This window comes from Emiliania huxleyi (assembly GCF_000372725.1).
Source record: "Emiliania huxleyi CCMP1516 unplaced genomic scaffold EMIHUscaffold_358, whole genome shotgun sequence".
Lineage (NCBI taxonomy): Eukaryota > Haptophyta > Isochrysidales > Noelaerhabdaceae > Emiliania > Emiliania huxleyi.
In genome coordinates, this window is record NW_005199289.1 from 74,999 (window position 1) to 96,421 (window position 21,423).

Genomic DNA, 21,423 nt, shown 5'->3' on the forward strand with positions numbered 1-21,423 from the left:
CGCACACGCCGCGCCGCACCGCGCGCCCGCCCACCGCCCCGCCCAGGCGGGAAAGAGATGAGGAGATGGGACAGCGAAGGGGGAAGCACAAGCACGTATGGGAGGGTTCAGTAATGCGCCACGCTGCCCGGCGTTTCTCACTTTCCGGGACAGCCCCGCCCTTGTGAGGCAGGAAAGTGACGGCTACCCCGTACGCCCTGCAGCCTGCTACCCCGACGCCGACCGCCCATTCTCCCCTCCTCGTTCCCGCCTCGAACTCTCCGGACCCCGACAAGCCGCCCGACGTTGGGCCTCTGCCCCGCACGCTCCCGCCCCTCTGCCCCTCACACATACCCAGGCCCGACATGCACACACAAGACAAACCCGGCGTCCTGCTCTCAAAAGAAAAGAAAAATTTTTTTTCTTAGCCTTCGATGTTATGAAGCAACGCAAGGCGGACATGGCATATTGAGAGCGCCTTCGTTGTTAATAATACAAGCCCAAGGTCCCTGGTAGCAGCCATCACTCGCACACACACGCCGCACTGCACCGCGCGCTACGGCCACCATACACAATCTGGCTCGGATGTGCGGCCGGCACCCAATGATCCCAGAGGCGTTTCTCGCGGCGGCGATGCACTGCGAGTCCATTGGGCAGCCTCCGATCAGCATGGCGGCCCTGCAGCGCCTGTTCATTGTGTTTGCAGACGAGCGGTACTCCATCGTTGGCTTCCCTCGTTTGTCAAACGCCGCGCTCGTGACGCGCGCTGCCGGCAGCTATGCGAGTGGAGAACTCGCGGACCACCTTCAGACCTCGCACGTTGATCGGGCGCTGCGATGCATCTTCGAGACACACACAAAGGGCTGCAAGCGAACGCGTGCGATGCTCGACTACGAAAGCCCTCTCGAGCTCTTAAACGACGAGGACGCGCCCGACGACGACCCATCGACAGACTACGAGTCAGGGCCCGACCCCGAGGAGCCTCCAGAGGAGGAGGGCGTGGTGGGCGTTACGATCGACGGCGTCTGGTACGTGAGCAAGGAGGACTATTTCGAAGACGACGCGAACTTTGGCGAGCGGGGCAAGACCTGGGGGGGTTTGGGCGTTCCTACCGAGCTGTGCTCCGACGGGCTTTGCGCCCACATGCCGTCGCCATGCCTCCGAGCGCTGCCGGTGTTTGAGCGCGCGGTGGTGCAGCAGAGAGAGGAGTCCGAATTCTCACGCCTGTGCGAAGAGGAGCTGATGGAGCTGACGATCGGCCTCCGGATCAACGTGGACGCGCCGATGGGTAACGCGTCCTGCTTCGACCCCAACTTCGCCCCGTTTTGCGCGCGCCGCTACCCAACGCACGACGACGCGCATCCCATCTCCAGCCGCAAATGCAGCTTTACGTTTGGATTGCGCTACCACGAGGTGGACGAGGAGCAAGCCCGCGGCGTCAGCAAATTGGCGCACGAGTTGGCTTGCGATCTCGCCGCGACGCTGCTTTCCCCGTGCACGTGCAAGGCGGTCGCGCGCGATGCACAGCTCCGCAAGCGGAGGGAGGCGTGGCGCGAAGATGGGCTCAGGCGCCCCGGCGCCAAGCTAAGGGAGCTCGGCTGCACCGTCGTCGAGGGGGTGATATTCACGGGGCTAGCCCCAACGCGAGGCGGGCCGGCGCGCGCGGTGTCATGATACGCGCGCACCCTCGCGGCGAGCGCGATTCCTTGGAGAGGTAAGCGGACAGGGCTCTAGGCCCCGTCAAGCTTGCCAAGCCATGCCGATGTTCTAAGTCTTGACATGCGGTACTCTGCCACAGTGTCTGTCACATACAAGCTCAAATGTCAAAACGGCGGCGGCCCGCTGAGGTGTCCGTCCCTCGCTCCCTCTGAACTCGCCGGACCCGGCACGGACCCGCGGCGAGAGGCAGCCCCCCCCCCCCCCCTGTCTCCCAACCGTTCTCCCCGACTCCTCGCGCTCCTCGAGGCATAGCCGTGCTGCGGGGCTACGTCCACACGCGCATGCTCAGTACGGCAACGACGTTGCCGTCGCTGGCCCGCCCACCGTATAACACCGGCGCCACCACAAGTGCATCGCTAAAGTTCAGCTCAAAGTGATCGCTAAGATCGCTCGCCATGATGGCTGTGGTAGCCTTGACGCGGCGCCGGTCCTCGTCCTCCTCCACACCTTCCTCCTCGTCCTCCTCAACGAAGCAGAAGCCTGCGCTCGCACTCGAGTAGTCCTTTGCAACCAGCCTTGCCTCGTCTAGCAGCACCTTGTCGTCGACCGCCCGCTTGAGTCCCAGCGCCGCTAGCAAGCCCTCCTTGTCGGGCTGGCCCGCTGACCCTGCCCCAGTGACCACGACCACGCGGCCTACCGTGTCGCTCTCGCTCGCGGGGAGCGTTGCGCCGTCCAGCGCCTCGCTCATCCGCTCAGCTACGCCCCTCGCTGCATCAGGTGCTGCAGCTAGGTCACTGTGCGTGACGCTCGCGTCGGCAATATTCTCGTCCGAGGCGCCGCCCAGCATCCACGAGCTGCCGGATCCTGAAATCTCGGAGAGAGCGGCCGCAGACATTGGGCCGAGCATGTACAGCTGGGCTACTGTGGAGCTCACTCTCTTGCCGCCTCGGGGAGGGCTCGTGCAGCGCAGACCTGTCCTTCGTCTCGATGTACATCGATGACGAGGTCGAGGTCGACGGAGTCAGTCCGGCGCAGCCAGCTCTACTATAAGCTGTGGGCCGCTGTTTTCACGGTGCTCAGACTGCCCCCGGGTTAAGATCTCGGGCAAAACTCTTTTTCCCACCTTCGAGTACACCCCCAAGACTTCCCCAAACCGCCCAGGATGAGCTCCTGAGGTGCCAGTCCGCCCGAGATATGACCGGTTGAAGTTGGGGTTCCACGGTCAGGATGGAGGTGTCGAACTGGATGGGGGTCAGCCAGGGAGGCTGTTGTGGCGCACCGGACCGCCCCCCAGCACCGTACCCCACCCAACTGCATCCACGGGAGTCACAAACGGTGCTGCACTCGCGGCTGCAAGCACTCACGACACTCAAACCCACCATCTGCCTCATACCCTGTACGAGGAGCCATTTCACCCGTGCAACATCTGCACAGGTGTACCGCCGACGCTCAAGCGCCCGGCCCCTACTAGAGTAGTCTTGGGTAGCTGCGCGAAGAGGCCGTGCAGCTGCGCCGCCTCCTCACACGCGTCGTCCCGCTGCGCCTCGGCGACCTTGGCGCGCCGCTCGGCCTCTGAGGCGATGGAGCCAAAGTGCGCCGCGGCCTCCTTCTCCTGGCTGCGGCACCGCAGCTCCGCCGCAGTCTCGGCCTCGCGCGCCGCCGCCTTGAGCCGCCGCACCTCCGTGCAGAGCCGCCCAGTCTCCTGCCGCTCCGCCTGCAGCGCTGCGTCGAGCTTCGCGTACGCCGCGGCGGAGCGCCGCCGCTCGTCGGCGAGCGCGGCGTCGACGGCGGCCTGCTGGCGGCGCGCCGCCAGCTCGAGCTCGACACGCCGCTCGTCGGCGAGCGCCTCGCTCAGCTGCCGCCGCCGCCGCTCATAGTTGAGGAGCAGCGACACCTGCCGGAGCTGCGACGTGCCGCGCCCACGCGGCGGAGGCGCGCCGCGCACCTCGGCGGCGATCAAGCCGAGGACGTCGCGGCAGCCCTCCAAGAGGTGGACGGCGCTGTCGGCGCCGAGGCGCGGGTGCAAACCCTCGGCAAACGCGCGCAGCTGCGCCGTCACGTCGAGCTCGGCATCGAGCGAGGACGCGCCGCCGCCGCCGCCGCCGCCGCCGCCGCCCGTGTCGGCCGCGTCCGAAAGGGTCTGGAGAGGAACGTGCGCCTGCCGCACGAGTTGGTCGAGTTCGCGGTCGGCCTCCGCCGGGTCCTTCCGGCGAGAAACGGCCGTCGAGCGCCGCTTAAGCGCGCGCTCCACGTCCGCCTTGTACGCGGTCATCCGGCGCTTGTACTTCACGAAGTTCGCCTTGGTCTCCGGCGTGGCCAGCGCCGGGAGCGCCCGCGTCGGCGCGAGCGACTCGTGCCCGGCCATCGCCTCGACCCACCTGGTAAAGATGAGACCCGCATCGCCGGCGCCGCCCCCGCCGCTGGCATATTTGCCGGCCAGGCCGACGAGGGCGTAGGCGTCGATGAGGAGCAGGCCGCCCACGGGCCTCGCCAGGGCCGCGGCGGGCCCTGGCGACCCCTCGAGGGACGCCAGGGTGGACAGGGCCTCTGCCCTAGCAGGTTCTGAAAAGAGAGCGGTCGCCTCGCCGATGCCGCGGAGCTTCTCCTTGGAGGTGTGGAGGTCCTCAGGGGTCGCGACCTGCGCATGGCTCGTCGGGAATGGTCACCAGCGTCGTGTGCGACCTCTCTCCGGAGGCGTGCGACCGAAGGGAGAGCGGTGAGGCGAGGCTGAAGTCACAGCTGAAGCAACTGGATTTCAGTTGCTGACAGTTGTGGGCGATCCCGCGCGAACTGACGGCAGGTAAGCCGGCAGGTGGGGGGCGGGGGTGTGCCGGGTGGATCCCCAAGCGGGCGAGCCGGGCCCATGCATAGTTCGCGCGCGGGGGGCGCGCGAGCATGGGAAAGACGCACCTCCATCGTGCTTGCTACCGGCGCTTTTTTGGCCGTTGGCACCATCGTTGATGACTTGATTGCGCGGGAGTCGAATCCCAAATTCTCTCCGCTCGAGAGGGAATTTAATTGTTTTGGGGGATTCCGACCGACCTATAAGTTTCCCTGGAAATTTCCGGAAACGCAAAGTGCTGGGGACCCTCTCGTTTCCTTTTTGGTTTCCGGAAACATGGATACAGGGGCCAACATGCACGACACCAACGCCTTCCGGTTCCGCGCCCGCCTCGCCTCGCCCGATCCGCGATCGGTGTGCTTGGCGTTCTCTATCTCGCGGGGCGGCGCCGGGCCAACACCCGCGCGCATCCCGCGCTGCCTGCGGTCGTTACTGCGGCCGGTGACACGCGGCTGGCACCGGCACGTCCTTGTGCGGCACGAGCGCCCGAAACACAACCTCTCCGCTCTCTCCGCGCCGCCTTGCCTCCAACCGCACCGCCTCCTCCAGCCCCCGCAGGATCTGCGCGTTCCTCGCGTCCGTGCCGTTGCGCCACAAGCGGTCAAAGTGCGCGTCGAGCGGCTCCAGCTCTCCGCCGCGCGCCTCGAGCGGCCGCTCGCACCCCTCCGCGACGCAGGGCCACACAAACATGATTCTGCCGCGGCCGGGATCGTCCTTGCCGACCGTCGCAACCACAAAGGGCAGGGTGGCGTGCAAGCGGGGGATGAAGCCAACCATGCCAACCTTGACTGTCTCGTCGCCGTCGGCGAGGGCAGCGGAGGCCTGCTCGCTCGGGGCGGCCTCACCTGCATGCCAACGGGACGGGACCGGGGGTGAGGGGCGGCGAGGTGAGGACGGCCGCAAAAATCCCAACGCCCCAAGCGTCGCACCCGTCCTCAGCTCGACCGGCACGGGCTCCGAAGACGGAACCGATTGGCGAAACACCGTCGCGCTCGGCTCCACAATCGTCTCCGCCTGGCGGTGGTGGTTTGCTCTCTCGGCTGGAGTAAAGGGAGGGGCGGCGAAAGGGGCGTGCGTACGCACGCCTGCTGCTTGATGGCCATGATGAGCGCCTCGTACATCATCGTATCGTGACCGTCCTTATACTTGTGCCAGAGCGCCGCGAAGCCGCGCGCAAGCGGCTCGATGTCGGCGCTGCTGAGCCGCTCGGTGTGGCCCTCGTCCCGCCGGGCAGACGGGTGGATGGGCCGCACGATGATCACCTTGGACAGGCCGCCGTCGGTGCCAGCCTGCACCTCGACCACCTCGCGCGGCATCTCGGCGTCGGCGGCCGCGTGGCGCGTGGCGCGCGAGGCGTCGAGCAGCACCACCAGCCCCTTGCGCGTGCTAAAGTTCTTCTTGTTCTTCTTCTTCTTCTTGTCGCGCAGCAGGGGGCCCGAGGAGGAGGGGGCAAGGGGGCGCTTGCCGGGCCGGGGGGCGGGGTCGCGCGCGCCGCCGGCGGCGGACGCCGGCACTTCGCCTCCCTCCTTCCCGCTCGCGTAGCCGCTCGGGCTGCCGCCGCCGTGCTGCGCCTAGGGGAGAGGAGGGAGAGGATGGGCGAGGGCCGAGGCGCGCGGCGCAGAGGCACGAGGCACGCCGCGGCGGGCACCCCACGAGGCGGCGTCGCGAGCCGCGCGAGCGGCCGCAGCCACCCGACCGGTATCCACCGCCCGCGGCCGTTCGCATCGCGCAGCACCTGAACGGGCGTCGTCGCGAGGAAGGGCGAGTAGGCGGTAAAGCTCTGCCTCTCACCGTGCCGGCGGACCGGCGTGCGCGACGTGCCGAGCGCGCGTATGTGCTGCGCGCCAAGCCCCGTCACGTACGACTCGTACGCGACGAGGTAATCGCACCGGCCGGTGCCGTAGAGCTGCTGGTGGATGTCGTGCGCAGCGCCGCCGAGCGAGGGGTACTCCCGGCCGGTGAGGTGCTTGCATGCGGGCGGCGCGGTGAGCACGCGCGAGCGGCCCAGCTGCAGCGCGTCGAACTCGAGCACCTCGAGCGTGGCGAGCGTGCCGTGCTCGGTGCGCAGGGAGGCGAAGAGGCGCTCGAGCCGCATACACACATGTCTGTATAGTCTGTATAGCCGGTTGCGGCACCTTAAAAATCGAACGCAAAAAAATCGTCTCGTGTCTGGGTGCGCTTCTCAGCTCCCCGGCCCTGGATGTGAGGTTACTGACTGCACTCCAAGTGCTCCAAGTGTCGTATAGGGTTGGGTCTCGTCTCGTATCGTCTCGTATCGTCTCGTATCGTCTCGGTTTCTCGATGTCCGACTGGGAGGCGGAGCTGGCGGCAGCCCGCCGCCCCGTGCTTGAGGCGGCCGCCGCGCGGTCTCGGGCACCGCACCCGTGCTGCCACAAAGCACAATGTGCTGCCACAAAGCACCACTAGCGATTTCGCGCGGAGGGCGTAGTGAAGTGCTGGGGCGCTCACTGTGTGTTATTCGGGTGGGGATCCATCAGTGGTAAGCGGCTTTAGTCACAGATCCAAGCTCAGACGTCACACCAACACCACAAACACGCTCACTTCGCCGCTGCTGTAGATGGGCCTCCGGGGGCCCATGCTACGTCGAAGCACAGGGCGTGCCGAAGGGCGTAGCGGCGCGGGAGGCGCCGTAGGAGGAGAGGAGCTTGGCGACCTCGAGGTGACCGTCGAGGCACGCCATGAACAGCGGCGTGGCGCCGTTCTGCTTGGCTTGGTCGATCGCTGCGCCAGCCTCGAGGAGCAGCCGGGCGCACTCGAGGTCCGCCAGGTCAGCCTTGAGCTGGCCAACCGCAAATGCAGCCTCCTTCTCCCTTTCCATAATTTCGGCAATGTTGCGTGTTCTCGCCGCCTCCTCCTCGACAGCGGAGGTCAGCGACGCAAATGAGCCGTCATGCAGCTCTCGTAGTGTCCTTGCGAGGAGCGCGTGGAGGCCTGACCGCTCCACTTGGACCTTGGGGAGGTTCTCAGCGATGTTTGGGTTGCCCTTGAGGTTGCGGCAAAGCTCATTGGTGGACTCCCGAAGCGCGCGCGCGACGGTGCGCACCTCGTCCTGGTTCTCCTTATAGCGCTTGTTCGACATCGCCTTGAGCGCGAGCCGCTGCCCCACCAACTCCTCGTACCGCGACTCGAGCGTCCGCTGCTGCGCAAGGATGCGAGTGATCTCATCGCCGACGGTCTGGGAGAGCTCGTCGCGATGGGCCACAATATCGGGCGTGATGGACGCCAGGAACGAAAGTTTCTCGAGCGCCTCCTCGATGATTGCGCCCACGCGCACGGACTCGACGCTGCAGGGCTGCATTGGATGGCAAAAGACGTTTCGTTTCGAGTTTTCTTGTTTCTTTTTCAACCTACAGTGGGTTGCGGGCATTAAGAAAACGTACCATTAAGAAACCACGCCGAGCGATTTCCGCAAAAATCTAAGAAACCACGGCGCGCCGCAGGCGCGGCCCCGAGAAAAGGCCAGACACGAGTGTGAACGGGAGGCCCAGCTCAAAATTTCTCTTCGCCTGCGGCGCGCGCACTTGTCACTTTGTCCAAGTCTGCGGTGTTCTGAGTGGATGGAGTGAATGGAGGCGTGTGTGCGTCTTCCCGTCATCTAGACAGAGAGCCGACTCGGCGGCAGACTCTGGCATCGCCCTCGCGGACCGCAGCTTACCTCTTACCTAAAAGTCCTTCGGGCCGGCGCTCTGGCTTGAGTGCTGGTGCCTCCGCCTGTGCCACCTTGGGCTCCGCCTCTTCCGGGTGCCTCGTGGCGCGAAACAGCACGTCGGACAGGGCATCCGCCGCCGCCTCCTCGTCATCCCCCGCGGAAGCGTGCCATTCGACCAGCCGGTCTGTGATGGCGAGCGCGTCGCTGCCGACTGGCCGCTCCTCGCAGCAGTTGTTGACCATGTGGCGGACGTCGCCAAAGCAAGGCGACGACTTGTCGAAGCAGCAGAAGAGGTAGTCAAACTCGCTGAACGAGGCAACGCACAGCCACCCTGGGTCAGCGACCGAAGGCTCTCCCTCCGACCGCGCATGCATGTCCTCCGCCCAGCTCGTCCGGCACTCCCAGTCCCCAAAGATCTGCTCGGTTGTCTTGAGCACGTCTGCAGGAGGGAAGATGTTGAAGCCGTAGCAGTTGTAGTGGTCCTTGGAGAAGTGCCACTCTGCGCTCTCCACCCACAGCGCGCCCCACGATGGGGGAATTTTTGGCTCTGCCACCTGCAGCGAGGCTACCCCGCCCGCGGCGCTGCCGCTGAGCCGGAGGCTCTCCACCAGCGACTTCAGATCCGCCTCGGAGGCGCCGGCGCTGCACGACCCGCGTGCCTCCGCCACAGGCCGCAGCGCGCGGACTCGGGCGGCGGCTGAGATGCAACTAGCGGCCGGGCAATCGGGGGCTGATGGAGCATTGCTCCCCTGTGCGACGGCGACGGCAGCTTCGATTCGCTTGACGAGCGCCGACCTCTTTCCACTGGCAGAGACACCGAGCGCCTTGCATTTAGCCTGCAGCTCGCGATAGGTTGGTGGCGCCATGTGGAGCGTTCTGCGTGTCGAGCGAGAGCCGAGCCGAAGGACGCACGCGGCGCACGAGACCCGCTGATTAATTAAATAACGCACGGGCCCTCAGCGAATCTGGCCTGCAGCTCGCCGTTGCCGGGATGGCTTGCGGATTCGAGCCGGCACAATTGGCTGCCGGGGTGCGCCGAGAGAGGTGGGGTGGGCGGTATGCCGTCATCACCGCCCGGTGGGGGTGCATGCTGCTCGGTGCTCGCACGCAGCGCTCTGTCTGGGTGGTGGCGGCGCTCCAAGAGTGGCGCTCTTGGGAAGAGGTTCCTCCCCCCCCCCACCCACCCACCCACCCACCCACCCCCACCCGCCCCCACCCGCCCCCACCCCAACCCCTTGGCAAGGGTTTCCTTTCCGCAATCGGCAATGCCCTCGACTGGTTCTGCTCTGGATTTGGCTAATAGCACTCCAAGTGCTCCTGCTCTCGTCCGTGTAGAGCCGTACGTAGTATCTAAGAGCCCTGGTAGAGCCGGTCACGGCTATCCGCCGTACATCTGACTACTCCATCTAGCCTGGGGGGGGTCGGAGGAGGGGGGACAGAAGGGGTAAGATATGGGTGAGGCCAGCTAGTCGGACACCCTCCCGTGCGTCGTCGGAATACTCCTCGGAGCGGTCGGCGTCCTTGTCGTCGTCCTCGCCCGACGCGGAGGTCGGGCGAGAGGTCTGCATCGCCTCGCCGGCCGTGAACCTCAACCCTCAAGGACCTGAACACGGCATCGGCCGGCGCCGAGGCGCCGGCGGCCGTCATCAGGTGCATCACTATGCGGTCGCGGTATGCCGCATCAATCTCTCCGCCGTGCTCGGCCAGCTCGTTCGCGAGCCAGTCCGAGGCGACGGTCGTCGCCACTGGCGACTGGGTCCCCCGCAAAATTGAGCAGAAATATCAGTCCACAGTCGCTTCTGCACCCCGTGCAAATTCGACCATTTTTGAACAATTTCTGCCACGGTACCAAAACGGACCTTAATACGTACTGTAGGTAGGAGCAGAGAGGAGCGGCAAGTGGCAGGAGAGGCCGCGCACATTAGAGGTGCTAAGAGACCAGAGAGAAGTGCGGGAGAGGTACTGTTTGGGGGGCGAGCCTCTTTTCCCCACGCCTGAGCGACGTGGTCGCGCGGTCGCCCCTCCTCTCCCACTGAAGGCTAGGAGGGCTAGTCGAGAACTACGCGCTGCTGCCATACGACGTCGTCAGCGCGGTCTGCAGGCTGCCCGTGTCCTGCGAAGCCTGAAGGTCGTCGCCCGCGTAGCACTTCCCGTTCACCATGTCGACGAGGATGGGATACGTGCCCGGCTTCTGGTCGGACATTTCCCAGATCGCCTTTCGAACCTCCTTCTTCTCAAGTTCTGTCGGGCAAAGCAGACGCACACGCGCCAGTTACGAGCGCGGCGAGGGCTTGCGTTAGGCGCGGGCCAGCGCACCCATGCCGTCGATCTTCACGAACGGGACATTGTAGCTCTCCAGCTGCGTCTCGAGCTTTCTCTGCGCCACGATGACGAGCTGCGAGCTGGACTGGCTGCTGTGGAGGTACAGCAGCTGTGGCGGTGAGGCGGAGCGCGGGGTGAGGAGCCGGCGGCGCAGGCAACCGCTCGCGCGGGCGGGGCGACCAGTGATGGCGAGCGCGCGCGCCTTGCCGGCGTAATCGTCGTGCTCGAGGACGCCCATACGACCGAAGGAGGTGGGCCGAGCGAGCGGGTTGGGTTGTCGAGACGCCGGGGCCAGGGCAAGTGTCAAGAACAAGAAAACACCGCCACGTGGGGTGCTGGGGGCGGTGCGGTGTGTGCAATCGTGTGTTACGGCGCGACGCGAGATGAGAGCTGCCCCCGCGCGTGTCCTCTCGCCTCGCCCCACAACCACCACTGCAGCGCTCCGACCGTGCCTACTGCGGCCCCCGCGACCCCCAAAACAAGCCCGCGCCGTGCTCATCCCATTTTATGCTGCTGACGCGCGCCCGCCGCCGCCGCCTGCGCCCTCGCAGATCCAAAACAACCTCTCGGACGCGCTCGAACTATCGAACTATCGACTATAGTCGGAGCGGCCGCGCGCGATGGTCATCGCGCGACCAACTGTCCCGCCTCCGCCCGCGGGCTACGTCAAGCAGAAGCGGGAGGAGTGTCGCCTGGAGGCGGCGCCCAAGCAGGCGGAGATGACGCGCCAGGAAGAGTACTCGTACTACCCGCCCGATAGCTGCCCTTCTCTGTGTCGCCCGTGCGATGCGGCGTGCTGCTGCTGCATGAACTGCCTCTTCGAAGCGCCGGTCGGCATTGCCTGCGCCGCTGGCTGCAGCCCGGGTGGACTTTTCTGCTGCACGCCGGTGTCGCTGATTTGCGACGCCGTAATCAAGTGCGCGTGCTGTTGCGGCGATCCAAACGAGCGGCTCTGGGACTTCTTCACCCGAGTGATGCCGCCCTCCCTCGTCCACCACGGCCCTGCACGTTACTTGCCTTACTTTACCATGTACACCGGCGTGCTCGCCGCTGGCCGTTGCTGGTACCCGCTGACTGCGAACCCCAGCTGGCCCGCTGTCACGCCGTGGGTCTACACGTATAACAAGCTGGCGCCGTGCTAGGTCGTGATGACGACGTCGCGGTCGAGCAGCGTCGCTCCGATGTGCCTCGTCTTTGGCCGTAGGCGACGGAGGAGTGGTTCGACTGGACTCGCGGCGCGCGCATGCCAGAGCGGGCAGCGGATGGCGGGCGGCTCCCACCGCCCGAGAAGGTCAAGGCGCTGTTTGATCGAGGCGACCCCGAGAGTGAGAACGCCGCGCCGTGGGCGCGGCGCTTGGAGGAGGCTGGCGTGACGGGCCCCGGCGTCCCGCCCACGGGAGACTCTCCGCCGCTGTGGCCGGCCGGGCCGGCCCCGCAGAACCCGCGCACGAATGTGCTCGCCATGTGGGCGGTCAATTTCTTCATCGCCTCTTGGTTCCAGTCCGGCGTGCTGACCGACGGCGAGCACTACACCCGCAACTTCTCGGGCGACTTCGACATGGGGTACGTGTACGGGCAAACCAAGGAGCAGCAGGCCTTTCTGATGAACAAGGAGGACGGCACCGTCCGCGTCAACTCCTCGGGCAGGCCGCTGCGATACATGGACGCCGACAATGGCCCCTTCTCCCCGGAGTCTCGCGAGACGCTCAAGGCATGCCTCACCCCTCACACACGCCACACCCTCGCCCGTGTTCGCTCGTCCACCTCCTCGCCCCTCTCATACCCCTCTCACGCCCCTCTCACGCCCGCCGTTGAAGTTCGGCAAGCTCGAAGCCAACGTCTGGGCCTCGGGCAGCAACCACACGAACGTGCACGTGGGGATGTACTTCATGCTCGCTTGCGCCCAGTCGGTACACAACGTGCTGGCGGTCGAGATTCGCAAGATGCACCCCGAGTTTGACGGGCCGCGGATCTTCGAGAGCACGAAGCAGCTCGTCACCTTCCTCTTCTTTCAGGTGGTCCGTCGCGAGTACGTCGGCTTCCTCAACGGCGGCACTGTGGGCGAGGTCAACGCTCAGGTCGCGGCCCTCAACGTTCCGCTCAACCGCTACTCGCCGATGGTCGCCGGCCTGAACGTGGCCAAGCATCTGAAAGGCGACTTGTTCACGGGCGCCTCGGCGGGTCTCGAGTACGAAACGTCGTACATGTGGCACGCCATGCCGCCAGAGGAGCTTGGCCCGCTCGGGTCGTATTCCGAGAAGTGGATCGCCAAGCCCGGCAACTGGACCGACGCCGCGACGGGCCCGACGCTGCGTGAGCTTTTGCACGCGGCGCAAGTCGCGCCATCCTCGCTCCAGACCCTCGGCAACACCCCCTCCTACCTCCTCAACTTTGAGATGAAGGTTGTCGAGCGCAGCCGCGGGCAGCGCGTGGGGTCGTTCAACCAGGTGCGCGCAGCAATCCACCTCCCTCCCATCACCAGCTTCGACCAGTTTGCCGCACCGTGGGACGCGAAGCTCGCCGCCGTCTACGAGCACCCGGACGACATCGACCTCTACGTGGGCTACAATGCTCCGGTGAAGGGCGAGTACGACCCGGAGCGCTCGTTCATGACGCAGAGCATGAAGCGTATCGTGTCGACGCTTGTCTTCACCATCGCCATGCAGGAGCAGGACTGCCTCCGGATGGTGCCGAGGGACGTCTGGGCGCGCTTCAAGGACATGGACCTGTACTCCATCTGCGCGACTGCGATTGCAGCCGACCCCGCAAGCATCGCGCAGCCGGGGCCAAACCAGCCGCTTCCGCCCGCCTCGTACTCGGACCAGGGCGTGACCATGTTTTACCCCGTGCATGCTTGAGAAGGATTCGATTGCGTCAACAGCAGCTTGCTCTGCTGAGACGTCTTCCGGGCTGGGTCCGTTGGTTTGCCACGCACCCACCCCTTAGTTTGCGCGCCCAAGTGCGCGCCCTGGCCGCTGTCCACCTCGCGGTCGTCCCACTCTCGTCGTTCTCTCTCCTATCGCTTCATCCTCAGCCAGGAGGAGGGCCCTGGGGGGGTGCTACTCGCGCTCGTTTCGGTCTCGCTTCATGAATAAGGTAAGGTAAGGTAAACTTCTCCACACACACGAGGTGGTGGGGCAAGGGGGGGCAACCCTCGCGTCTCCACGTCTAACGACAGGAGCCCCACGGCATTCAAAGAATATGTCATCATGATTCATGTGCTAGCTCGTACGTCTCTCTCTCTCTCTCTAGGATAGGTACGTACTTTTAGCTTACTGGGAGAAAAGGGAGAGGGGATTGTGTTCTCTAGCTGTATAATCGGAAGACACAAGACGGGCGGGGGGGGGGGGAGGGGTCAGATGATGGCCTCCGCCTGCAGTGCAGCACGCAGATCTGCGGGCAGGTCGTCCAGCCCGCCTCCCGACAAAGCGCCGGCGGCGTGGAGGCCGCACTTCAGCACCTGCATGCGCGCCGAGCGCGCCTCCGCCTCGAGATCTGGCTTTTCAATCTGGAAATCGGCACCAAAGCGGATTGGTGGCATCTGAGGCGTGAACTGCATTCCCGGCGGTGTGATCTTCTCGAGGTACGACTTGGCCGACGGCACATCAGCAGGTTGCTTGTAGTCGACACGCATGTTGGCAGGCTTGACCCTGACCGCCTTACGCTCCATTTGCACAGCCCAGCGAGCCTTCTGGTAGGAATAGTCGAGAACCACGCCGTTCGCGCCGTTGAGGTCCGAACGACTCTCAAGCCCCACAATTCGCACATGCGCGCCCGGGCGAATCACTCCGGTCTCCTCGCGGTCGCGACAGTGCGGCGGCGTGGCCGTGCCGTACGCGAACATCTGCTGCATCGCGTCGGTCATTCCCGCGAATTCTCTCCCGCGTCGCGCCCTTTGTACAGGGTAGTCTAACCTCCAAAATGATTTCTCCCGTGGCCCCGGCGGGCCCCGCCGGAGGTCCGGCGCGGCGCTCCAAATCCGCACTTCGCGAGCTTCGTGGCTCGGGTTACACCAATCCTCGCTACCCAACGCGGCCAAAGGATATCCACCTCGAGAACCTCGAGAGAAGGCTGTGAACAAACTGTCGCCCGCGCGCACCTGTCAGGAGACGGAACACGGAGGAGCTGTATAGGTCACTAGAGACCCACACCATCGCTACATCACCACAACCACCAAGTCGGATACAAGTCGATGACAATGTGCGCGGCAGGAGAAACCCAACAGCATGACAATGTGCGCGGCAGGACAAACCAAACATGAGACACGGTTACACAAGGACGGTCAGGCTACGGTCAGGAAGTAGGTTTGAGTTCACACTCTCCAACACTCCCCCATTGTCTCCGCAGTCTTCATGAATGAGGATGCGGCAGACAACAACAGCAGAGTGTGAATGTGTCTGAGCGTAGGTATGCCGGTTACCCGCCGGCGTCTCGCGGGGCTGGCTAAGCGTCCAACCTTGCGTCTTCGCGAAGGATGGTCTTGCTTGTTGGCAAGACTTGCGCGCTAAGATGATCCAGTGAAGGGGTCAAAGCGCGGCCGAGTGGGCGGAGAGAGAGAAAGGGGAGATAATGAACAGGAGCTCGTTGTGGAGCTCGGTCATGGCGCGCCGCGAGCTGCAATCCGGGCTGAGCGTCGCGGGGCGGCGGCTTGAGCGGGCGCGGCGGGAGCGGCGGGCGCGGGAGCGGCAGCGGGGGCGCCCCGTTGCTGCGCGGCGACTGGGCCGTTGGGAGGCCTCGCCGCGTTGACGTTGATGAGCGCATCAGACGAGGAAGAGACAGCAATGAGGTAGAGTGGCATTGCCACGTCGAACAGATGCCCAACACTCCCCCACGACGTGGTAATCGCCACACAAGGCAGAGAGGGCGTGTCGATCGTCGCGTGTTCATCGCGTACAGCTCCGGTCGTGTCGAGCGGCGACGTCGGTAGTAGCGGCGGCGAAAGGCAGGGTCCACATTCGGTGCGAGATCTTTGCGGTAACTGCCGTTGCAGCAGCCCGAGAGCTGGTAGCGGAGGCAGCAGCTGCGATGGTGGTCCGTAGGCGAGGAGAACGGACCGGTAAGGAGAAGCAAGAGGGGATACTCGTGTCCACACAGCCGCAGTGCTGGCGGAGATGCGCTCTGTCGCAGAAGATCCGCAAGCACCCAAGTTGATGTTGCGGTTGTACTCATTCTGCTCAGCCTCCGAGCCAAGCAGTTGGCGGCCGCTGTGCCACCGTGCGCCGAGCCTCTGTGCCCAGCCAATCACCACGGCTCGCGCAGGTGCCCATGGTGCCAGCCAACGTATCGAGCGTAAGCCGGAAATGCTGTGCGGCAACACATCTCGCTTGTGTGTCGCACCAGCTCTCATGTCGGCCTCAGTGCCGCACTGCTCACTCCGTGCACTCACCGGTCGGTACCATGTCAGGAGACGGAACACGGAGGAGCTGTATAGGTCACTAGAGACCCACACCATCGCTACATCACCACAACCACCAAGTCGGATACAAGTCGATGACAATGTGCGCGGCAGGAGAAACCCAACAGCATGACAATGTGCGTATATGTGAAATGAACTCGGGGGCACGGGACGCGGCACAAACGGGGCACAAACGCCAGGCTACAAAGACGGGGAGGCACGTAGTGACGCAGGGGAGTCTAGGCGACGGCGGCGTCCTCCGACGCCGCGGCGAGCCTGAGCTCGGTCGCAATCTCTTCCGCCGCCGCGAGCTGCAGCGCGACTGACATGCGCTGGGCCTGCAGCGAAAGCCACGACCGCGTCGACCAGCTCGCCTCGTCCTCGTGCTGCCGCTTCGAGAGCTTGTTGCGCACCTTGTCCTTCATCTGGTAGAACAGCCGTTTGACCGCGTTGCACCACCCGCCGAAGGTTTCAAACAGGTACATCTGCACGTCGGTGTCCGAGCGCGAGAGGGCGTGCGCGTAGTCCGCCTTCTTGTACGCCACATAGCCGCCGCCGTCGCTCGCCGCGGCGCGCGTAGCCTCGGCCGCGGCGGCCGCCACGGCTGCGTCCTCCGCCTCGGCCGCGGCGGCTACCGCCACGGCTGCGGCGGCGCGGTCCTCGCCCGCCTTGGCGTCGCGAGCGGCGAGCACCGCCCGCGCGTCGTGGAGAGAAGACAGGAGGCGCCCTGCGTCGGCCGAGCGCAGCAGTTCGAGCAAGCCGTTCGCGTCGCAGCCCTCGAGGAACAGGGCGGTGAGCTCGGCCGTGCGCTGCTCGCCTAGGTGCGCGATGGCGCCGCAGAGAGACGCGCCGATCGCCCGGCTGCGCTCCTCGGCGCTCAGCGTGCTGAGTTGCGCGTCGGGAGGCAGCTCTGCCATGGCCGCCGACGCCGCCGCCAGCCGCGCGTCCTCCGCCTCGGTCCGCGAGGCCGGCAGGCCGCCACCGGGGAAGAAGAAGGCGAACCTCGCCGCCGCCCGACCGTAGCCGGCGTCGATCACGAGGCGGAGCAGCTCGAACGGCGAGAAGATGCCGTCGAGCAGCAGGTCGCCGTTGACGTCGCGCAGCGAGGAGGCGATCTCCTCCGCCGTCGCAGGCGCCCGCCTCCGGCCGTCGTAAAGGACAGTCGGCGGGAGGCGGGAGACGGCGACGACGAGGTGCTGCCGGAGGACGTCGCCGGGCGGCTTGCAGGCGCAAGCGAGCGTCTGCTCGAGGACGGCGCGAGAGGTCACGGCCTCCTGCGGCGTCAGCAGCTCCTTCGCCGCGGCGAGGGCGGCGGCAAGCTCGTCGCCCACCTCGAGGCAGCCGCGGAGGCTCCGCTCGCCGTCGCCGGCGAGCTCTGGCGCCTCCGGCAGCGGCGCAACGGGGCTACCAGCGTGCGGCCGCTTGCCGCGTCGCGGCGCCTCCAGCACGTCGAAATGGAAGCCGCAGCCCGATGCGGAGGTCCGGTTGAGCAGCGTGCCCAAGTACTCGCCGGAGTGGACGCCGATCGGGTAGACGTACTTGGCCTGGCCCTTGTCCAGCTGGCTCTGGACGTGGGCGGGCCCGTACTTGCCCTCGCGGTACTCCACGACGCCGATCCTGTAGCCGAGCGTCTCGCAGAGCACCGTGAGCGATAACCCGCCGCCCCAGCCGCCGCGGCCGATCGCCTGCGCCTCCTGCTCGAGGATCCGGCCGACGCCGTCCTCGCCCGACGCGGGCAGCGCCTCCACGGTAGCGAGGAGCAGCCTGCACGAGGCGGAGCGCAGCGGCGCGGCGTCGAGCTCAATCTTGAGCCGTGCCCGCACGCGGTCCGCCCAGCCGGCCTCGGAGAGGATGTGCACGATGGAGTGGAAGAGGCAGTGCCCGTCCTTCCGCATCTCTCGCAGCACGAGGCCGTTCTCGGCGAGCGCGCTGAAGAAGCCCGCCTCTGGCCCGCCGTCGCGCCCGCCGCGCCCAGCGTCCCCGCCGCCGCCCTTGCCGCTCCCGGTGCGCGAGCGTGAGGCAGCGAGCCGCCGAGCTGAGGCAGCGAGCCGCCGAGCTGAGGCAGCGAGCACGGCAGCGAGCAGAACGGCTGCGGGCAGCAGCAGCAGCAGCCGGGCTCGGGTGCCGCGCAGCAGTACAGCGGCGCCGGCAGCAGAGGCAGCAGCTCAGCAGGCGCTGCATCTGGCAGTTGCTCAGCGCTTTTGCACGCGGCTGCTCTCCGCGGAGTAGCCGCAGAGCGAGCTGCCGCCGACGACGGAGCTAGAGCCTCCGTCGGCGGCGTCAGCCTGCTCGGTGGCGCCGCAGCCTCTCGCGGGCGCGGCGCCGGGCGGGCAAGCATTCCGATGCTGCCCGCCATGGAAAACGCGCGGCAAAAAAAAGGAACATGACAATGTGCGCGGCAGGACAAACCAAACATGAGACACGGTTACACAAGGACGGTCAGGCTACGGTCAGGAAGTAGGTTTGAGTTCACACTCTCCAACAGCACCGTTCTTCTCCCGGTCTCGCCGGTCTCTCGTCGCGCCCAAAGCCTACACTCTCGAACGAGGGCCTCGGTGCTCTGCCATGGCCGCCGCCTCCTCCGACCCGCTCTTCCTCCCCGACCTGCCCCGCGTGAAGCAGCAGACGGAGCTCAACAACCTGCGCGCGCTCTTCCTGCAGCTGATGCGGCAGGGCGACGCGCAGCCAGACAGCTTCCCCGGCTCGCAGCCCGTCTCGTTCGAGCGGCGGCACATGAACGCGGACCAGCAGGTCTCGCTGCAGCGGATGGGCTTCTACGCCTCCGAGAAGACGGACGGCATGCGGTACATGCTCCTCGTCCTCGGCGAGCGGGGCGCCTACGCCGTCGACCGCCGGTTCGAGTTCATCAAGCTGCCGGCGATGCACTTCCCCGCGCGCGGCGGCGGCGCCCCGCTCGACGAGACGCTGCTCGACGGCGAGCTAGTGCTCGACGCCGTCCGGCGCGGCACCGAGGAGGGCACCATCGAGACGCGGCGCTCCCTCCGCTACCTGGCGTATGACGCGTGCGCCGTCAGCGGGACGTGGCTGATGGACAAGCCGCTGCCGCTGCGGCTGCTCGCGCTGCAGCGGGAGGTGCTCGGACCGCGCTACGAGGCGGGCGCCACCGGGCGCGACCTGTCTTCCGAGCCGTTTGCCGTCGACCAGAAGGACTTCTTCTCGATACGCCACCTGCAGCACATCTTCCAGCAGGCGCGAGATGAGCCGAGACGAGCCGAGCTGAGCCGAGACGAGCCGAGATGAGCCCAGCTTTAGAGTGATACGCCACCTGCAGCACATCTTCAAGCCAATGTGGACAATAGACATCGGGCAGTGAGGACAATAGACATCGGGCAGTGCGGACAATAGACATCGGGTGGAAGAATGCACGCACAGCACACAGCGGCGACAGCCTAGCACACCCCACGCCGGGCCACACACGGCAGCACTCTTCCAGCAGGTGAAGCCGGGGGGCAGCGGCGGGGAGCATCTCTACGCGTACCAGGACGAGCTGCGCAAGGTCGAGCACGGCAACGACGGCGTCATCTTCACACCGATCCTGGAGCCGTATGTCTGCGGCACCCGCCCGTCCCTCCTCAGGGACTGCGCCCACACTGGATTCGATACCCTGGAGGTATGGTACGCGTAGGCACCTGCCCCTCCCTCCTCAAGTGGAAGCCGGCCACCACGAACTCGGATGCGCCTCTCCGCATCAAAACGAAAAGACGGCGGACCGGCATGTGTTTCCGTGAGTAGGCCAACATGAACTCGATCGACTTCCAGCTCCGCACCGAGTGGAGGACCGAGTCGGAGACGGGGCGCAAGACGCCCCGCTTCTCCATCCGGTATGCGGAGCGCGGCTCGCTCAGCGCGCGGCGCTACGACTGGCTCACCCTGGACGGCGACCAGCACAAGCGGTTTGTCGCCGACTCGAAGGCGGACAGGCGCGTGATCGAGTGCGTGTGGGACCCGGAGCACGAGACGATCACGTACCCCGAGGGCGACACGTGGGACTTCCCGGCCGCGCGCAAGGGCGGCTGGAAGTACGAGCGGATGCGCGAGGACAAGGAGCTCCCAAACGACATCCGCACCGTCCGCGCGGTCGAGCAGTCGGCGCAGGACGGCGTTGAGATGGAGGAGCTGCTCCGCGCGATGGGGTGAGTGCCGGACGAGGGGGGGGGGGGGTGGGGGGAGTTGTGCGCGTAGAAAAAAAAACGTAAATGCCACACGTACTGGCGGTAGTCTACTGCGGTAGAGCGGTACTGGGGGGATTAAGTAGTACGACTGGGTTACGCGCCCTCGGCCGGCTGCCGGCTGCGTGCTGGGAGGCGCCAGAGAGATAGACTCCGTATGACCCCGCTTTGCGCGCGGCGTGCGGGAGCGAGAGAGAAGACGGTCGGCAACGTGGGGCCACGTTTGCAGCTCTCGTGGCTCACAATAATTGCGCCTCAACAGGACGACGCACGGCTGGGCCATTAGCCCGGCCGAACGCTGGGTGCCGGTCGTGGCGTTTGGCGTCCGCTCGCAGCCAGTGCGGCTCCTCGTGCAGCCACCGCCGCCCCTCGTCCCCAAGCAAGCAAAGCCCTCTGTGACGGCGCGCCCGCGCGATCGGAAGCCGCATCCTTCACAGTCGCGTAGTGCGCAACTCTATGGTCGACGCAGCAATAGACGTTCCCGTCGAAGAAATAGGCGGCCTGCGAAATGGCTGTGCCGCACTTGCTGCAGTGCATGGCGCGGCGAGGTGGGAGAGGCGGCTGTGGCAGAGCTCGGTGCTCGTCGGCAAAGCTGACACGTGGTATTCTAGATCGACGAAATCCCATACCCCTAGGGCAAAACCCTCGCTCACACAAAAACACAACCACGGGCCCAAGACGCACAAGCTCAGACAGTCGAGAAAGGGATCGACAGCAACGACAGCTCACAGTGCGTGTGTGTGTTTCTTTCTTGTTTGTCGTAAAATTCTTTCTTTTGTTTGTGTGTGTGTGTGTGTATCAAGAATACTCACTCACTCACTCACTCACTCACCTCGCTCACACCCTCACACTCAAACAAAACAAACGACGTGTGAGTGTTAGAGTTGTTGTATGTACTTTTAGCTTACTGGGAGAAAAGAGAGAGGGGGTTGTGTTCTCTAGGCCCCTAAGGGCCCTACGCGCGGCGTGAGAGCTCGGAAGCGAGCTTTGCACGGCGATCGAGGATGGCACGGTTCACCCCCTTCACCGAAGCGATGGAGATGCGTTCCGCGTGGTGTGACACAAATGAGAGGCGGGAGTGGGGAGGGTACGCGGTGCGGTCAACGCCCGAGCGTTGAGCCTTGCGCGCAAGGCGGTTGATCTTTGCAACTGCTGGCGGCGAGAAGCCGCCGCCGTGTGGCACAGCTCGTGTTACAAAACCTTGATTTTGACCATTTGCGCAAAAAGGTACATCTCGGTGCCTACCAGAGGCAGCTGCGACCCCGCTGAATGGATGGGATCTCTATGGATGTGGGCGAGGGACTGCTCCTTATAGTAGGCGGAATTATACTGAGTTCGATGTCCATTGGAGGGAATTTTGGGGTAA

At 65.5% G+C, this 21,423-nt stretch overlaps 7 protein-coding genes across 7 annotated transcripts; 2 read left to right on the forward strand and 5 right to left on the reverse strand.

Annotated features, from left to right (window-relative positions):
* Window positions 1–1,963: 1,963 nt before the first annotated feature.
* Window positions 1,964–2,545, reverse strand: EMIHUDRAFT_242382 (hypothetical protein; the record flags this gene model as incomplete). Its single annotated transcript, XM_005772523.1, has 2 exons — window positions 1,964–2,100; window positions 2,191–2,545. 2 exons carry the CDS (start codon window positions 2,543–2,545, stop codon window positions 1,964–1,966), a joined length of 492 nt encoding a protein of 163 aa, XP_005772580.1.
* Window positions 2,546–3,049: 504 nt separating this feature from the next.
* On the reverse strand, window positions 3,050–4,593 carry EMIHUDRAFT_242383 (hypothetical protein; the record flags this gene model as incomplete). Its single annotated transcript, XM_005772524.1, has 4 exons — window positions 3,050–3,703; window positions 3,791–4,006; window positions 4,085–4,276; window positions 4,549–4,593. The coding sequence occupies 4 exons, from the start codon at window positions 4,591–4,593 to the stop codon at window positions 3,050–3,052; spliced, it is 1,107 nt and encodes a 368-aa protein (XP_005772581.1).
* Window positions 4,594–4,909: 316 nt separating this feature from the next.
* Window positions 4,910–7,799, reverse strand: EMIHUDRAFT_242384 (hypothetical protein; the record flags this gene model as incomplete). The annotated part of the gene is made up of 6 exons (XM_005772525.1): window positions 4,910–5,325; window positions 5,410–5,494; window positions 5,560–5,856; window positions 5,995–6,051; window positions 6,129–6,536; window positions 7,446–7,799. The coding sequence occupies 6 exons, from the start codon at window positions 7,797–7,799 to the stop codon at window positions 4,910–4,912; spliced, it is 1,617 nt and encodes a 538-aa protein (XP_005772582.1).
* A 2,169-nt stretch (window positions 7,800–9,968) lies between these two features.
* EMIHUDRAFT_470010 (hypothetical protein) lies at window positions 9,969–10,732 on the reverse strand. The gene is made up of 3 exons (XM_005772526.1): window positions 10,675–10,732; window positions 10,467–10,581; window positions 9,969–10,391 (listed from the first exon to the last, which is right to left on the reverse strand). Exons 1-3 carry the CDS (start codon window positions 10,708–10,710, stop codon window positions 10,210–10,212), a joined length of 333 nt encoding a protein of 110 aa, XP_005772583.1. The 5' UTR covers window positions 10,711–10,732; the 3' UTR covers window positions 9,969–10,209.
* Window positions 10,733–11,715: 983 nt separating this feature from the next.
* On the forward strand, window positions 11,716–13,330 carry EMIHUDRAFT_117747 (hypothetical protein; the record flags this gene model as incomplete). Its single annotated transcript, XM_005772527.1, has 2 exons — window positions 11,716–12,222; window positions 12,290–13,330. The coding sequence occupies 2 exons, from the start codon at window positions 11,716–11,718 to the stop codon at window positions 13,328–13,330; spliced, it is 1,548 nt and encodes a 515-aa protein (XP_005772584.1).
* Window positions 13,331–14,944: 1,614 nt separating this feature from the next.
* EMIHUDRAFT_369279 (hypothetical protein) lies at window positions 14,945–15,668 on the reverse strand. The gene has a single exon (XM_005772528.1). The coding sequence runs from the start codon at window positions 15,268–15,270 to the stop codon at window positions 15,070–15,072; it is 201 nt and encodes a 66-aa protein (XP_005772585.1). The 5' UTR covers window positions 15,271–15,668; the 3' UTR covers window positions 14,945–15,069.
* Window positions 15,669–18,432: 2,764 nt separating this feature from the next.
* EMIHUDRAFT_117749 (hypothetical protein) lies at window positions 18,433–20,025 on the forward strand (the record flags this gene model as incomplete). Its single annotated transcript, XM_005772529.1, has 3 exons — window positions 18,433–18,960; window positions 19,325–19,498; window positions 19,621–20,025. 3 exons carry the CDS (start codon window positions 18,433–18,435, stop codon window positions 20,023–20,025), a joined length of 1,107 nt encoding a protein of 368 aa, XP_005772586.1.
* Between the last annotated feature and the right edge of the window lie 1,398 nt (window positions 20,026–21,423).

Coding starts and splice junctions, on each gene's coding strand:
- EMIHUDRAFT_470010 (XM_005772526.1), bottom strand. CDS start 10,710: ATGGGCGTCCTCGAGCACGACGATTACGCCGGCAAG. Junction 10,582..10,674: donor ACGACGATTACGCCGGCAAG/GCGCGCGCGCTC, acceptor TCACCGCCACAG/CTGCTGTACCTCCACAGCAG. Junction 10,392..10,466: donor CGTGAAGATCGACGGCATGG/GTGCGCTGGCCC, acceptor TTTGCCCGACAG/AACTTGAGAAGAAGGAGGTT.
- EMIHUDRAFT_369279 (XM_005772528.1), bottom strand. CDS start 15,270: ATGCCACTCTACCTCATTGCTGTCTCTTCCTCGTCTGATGCGCTCATC.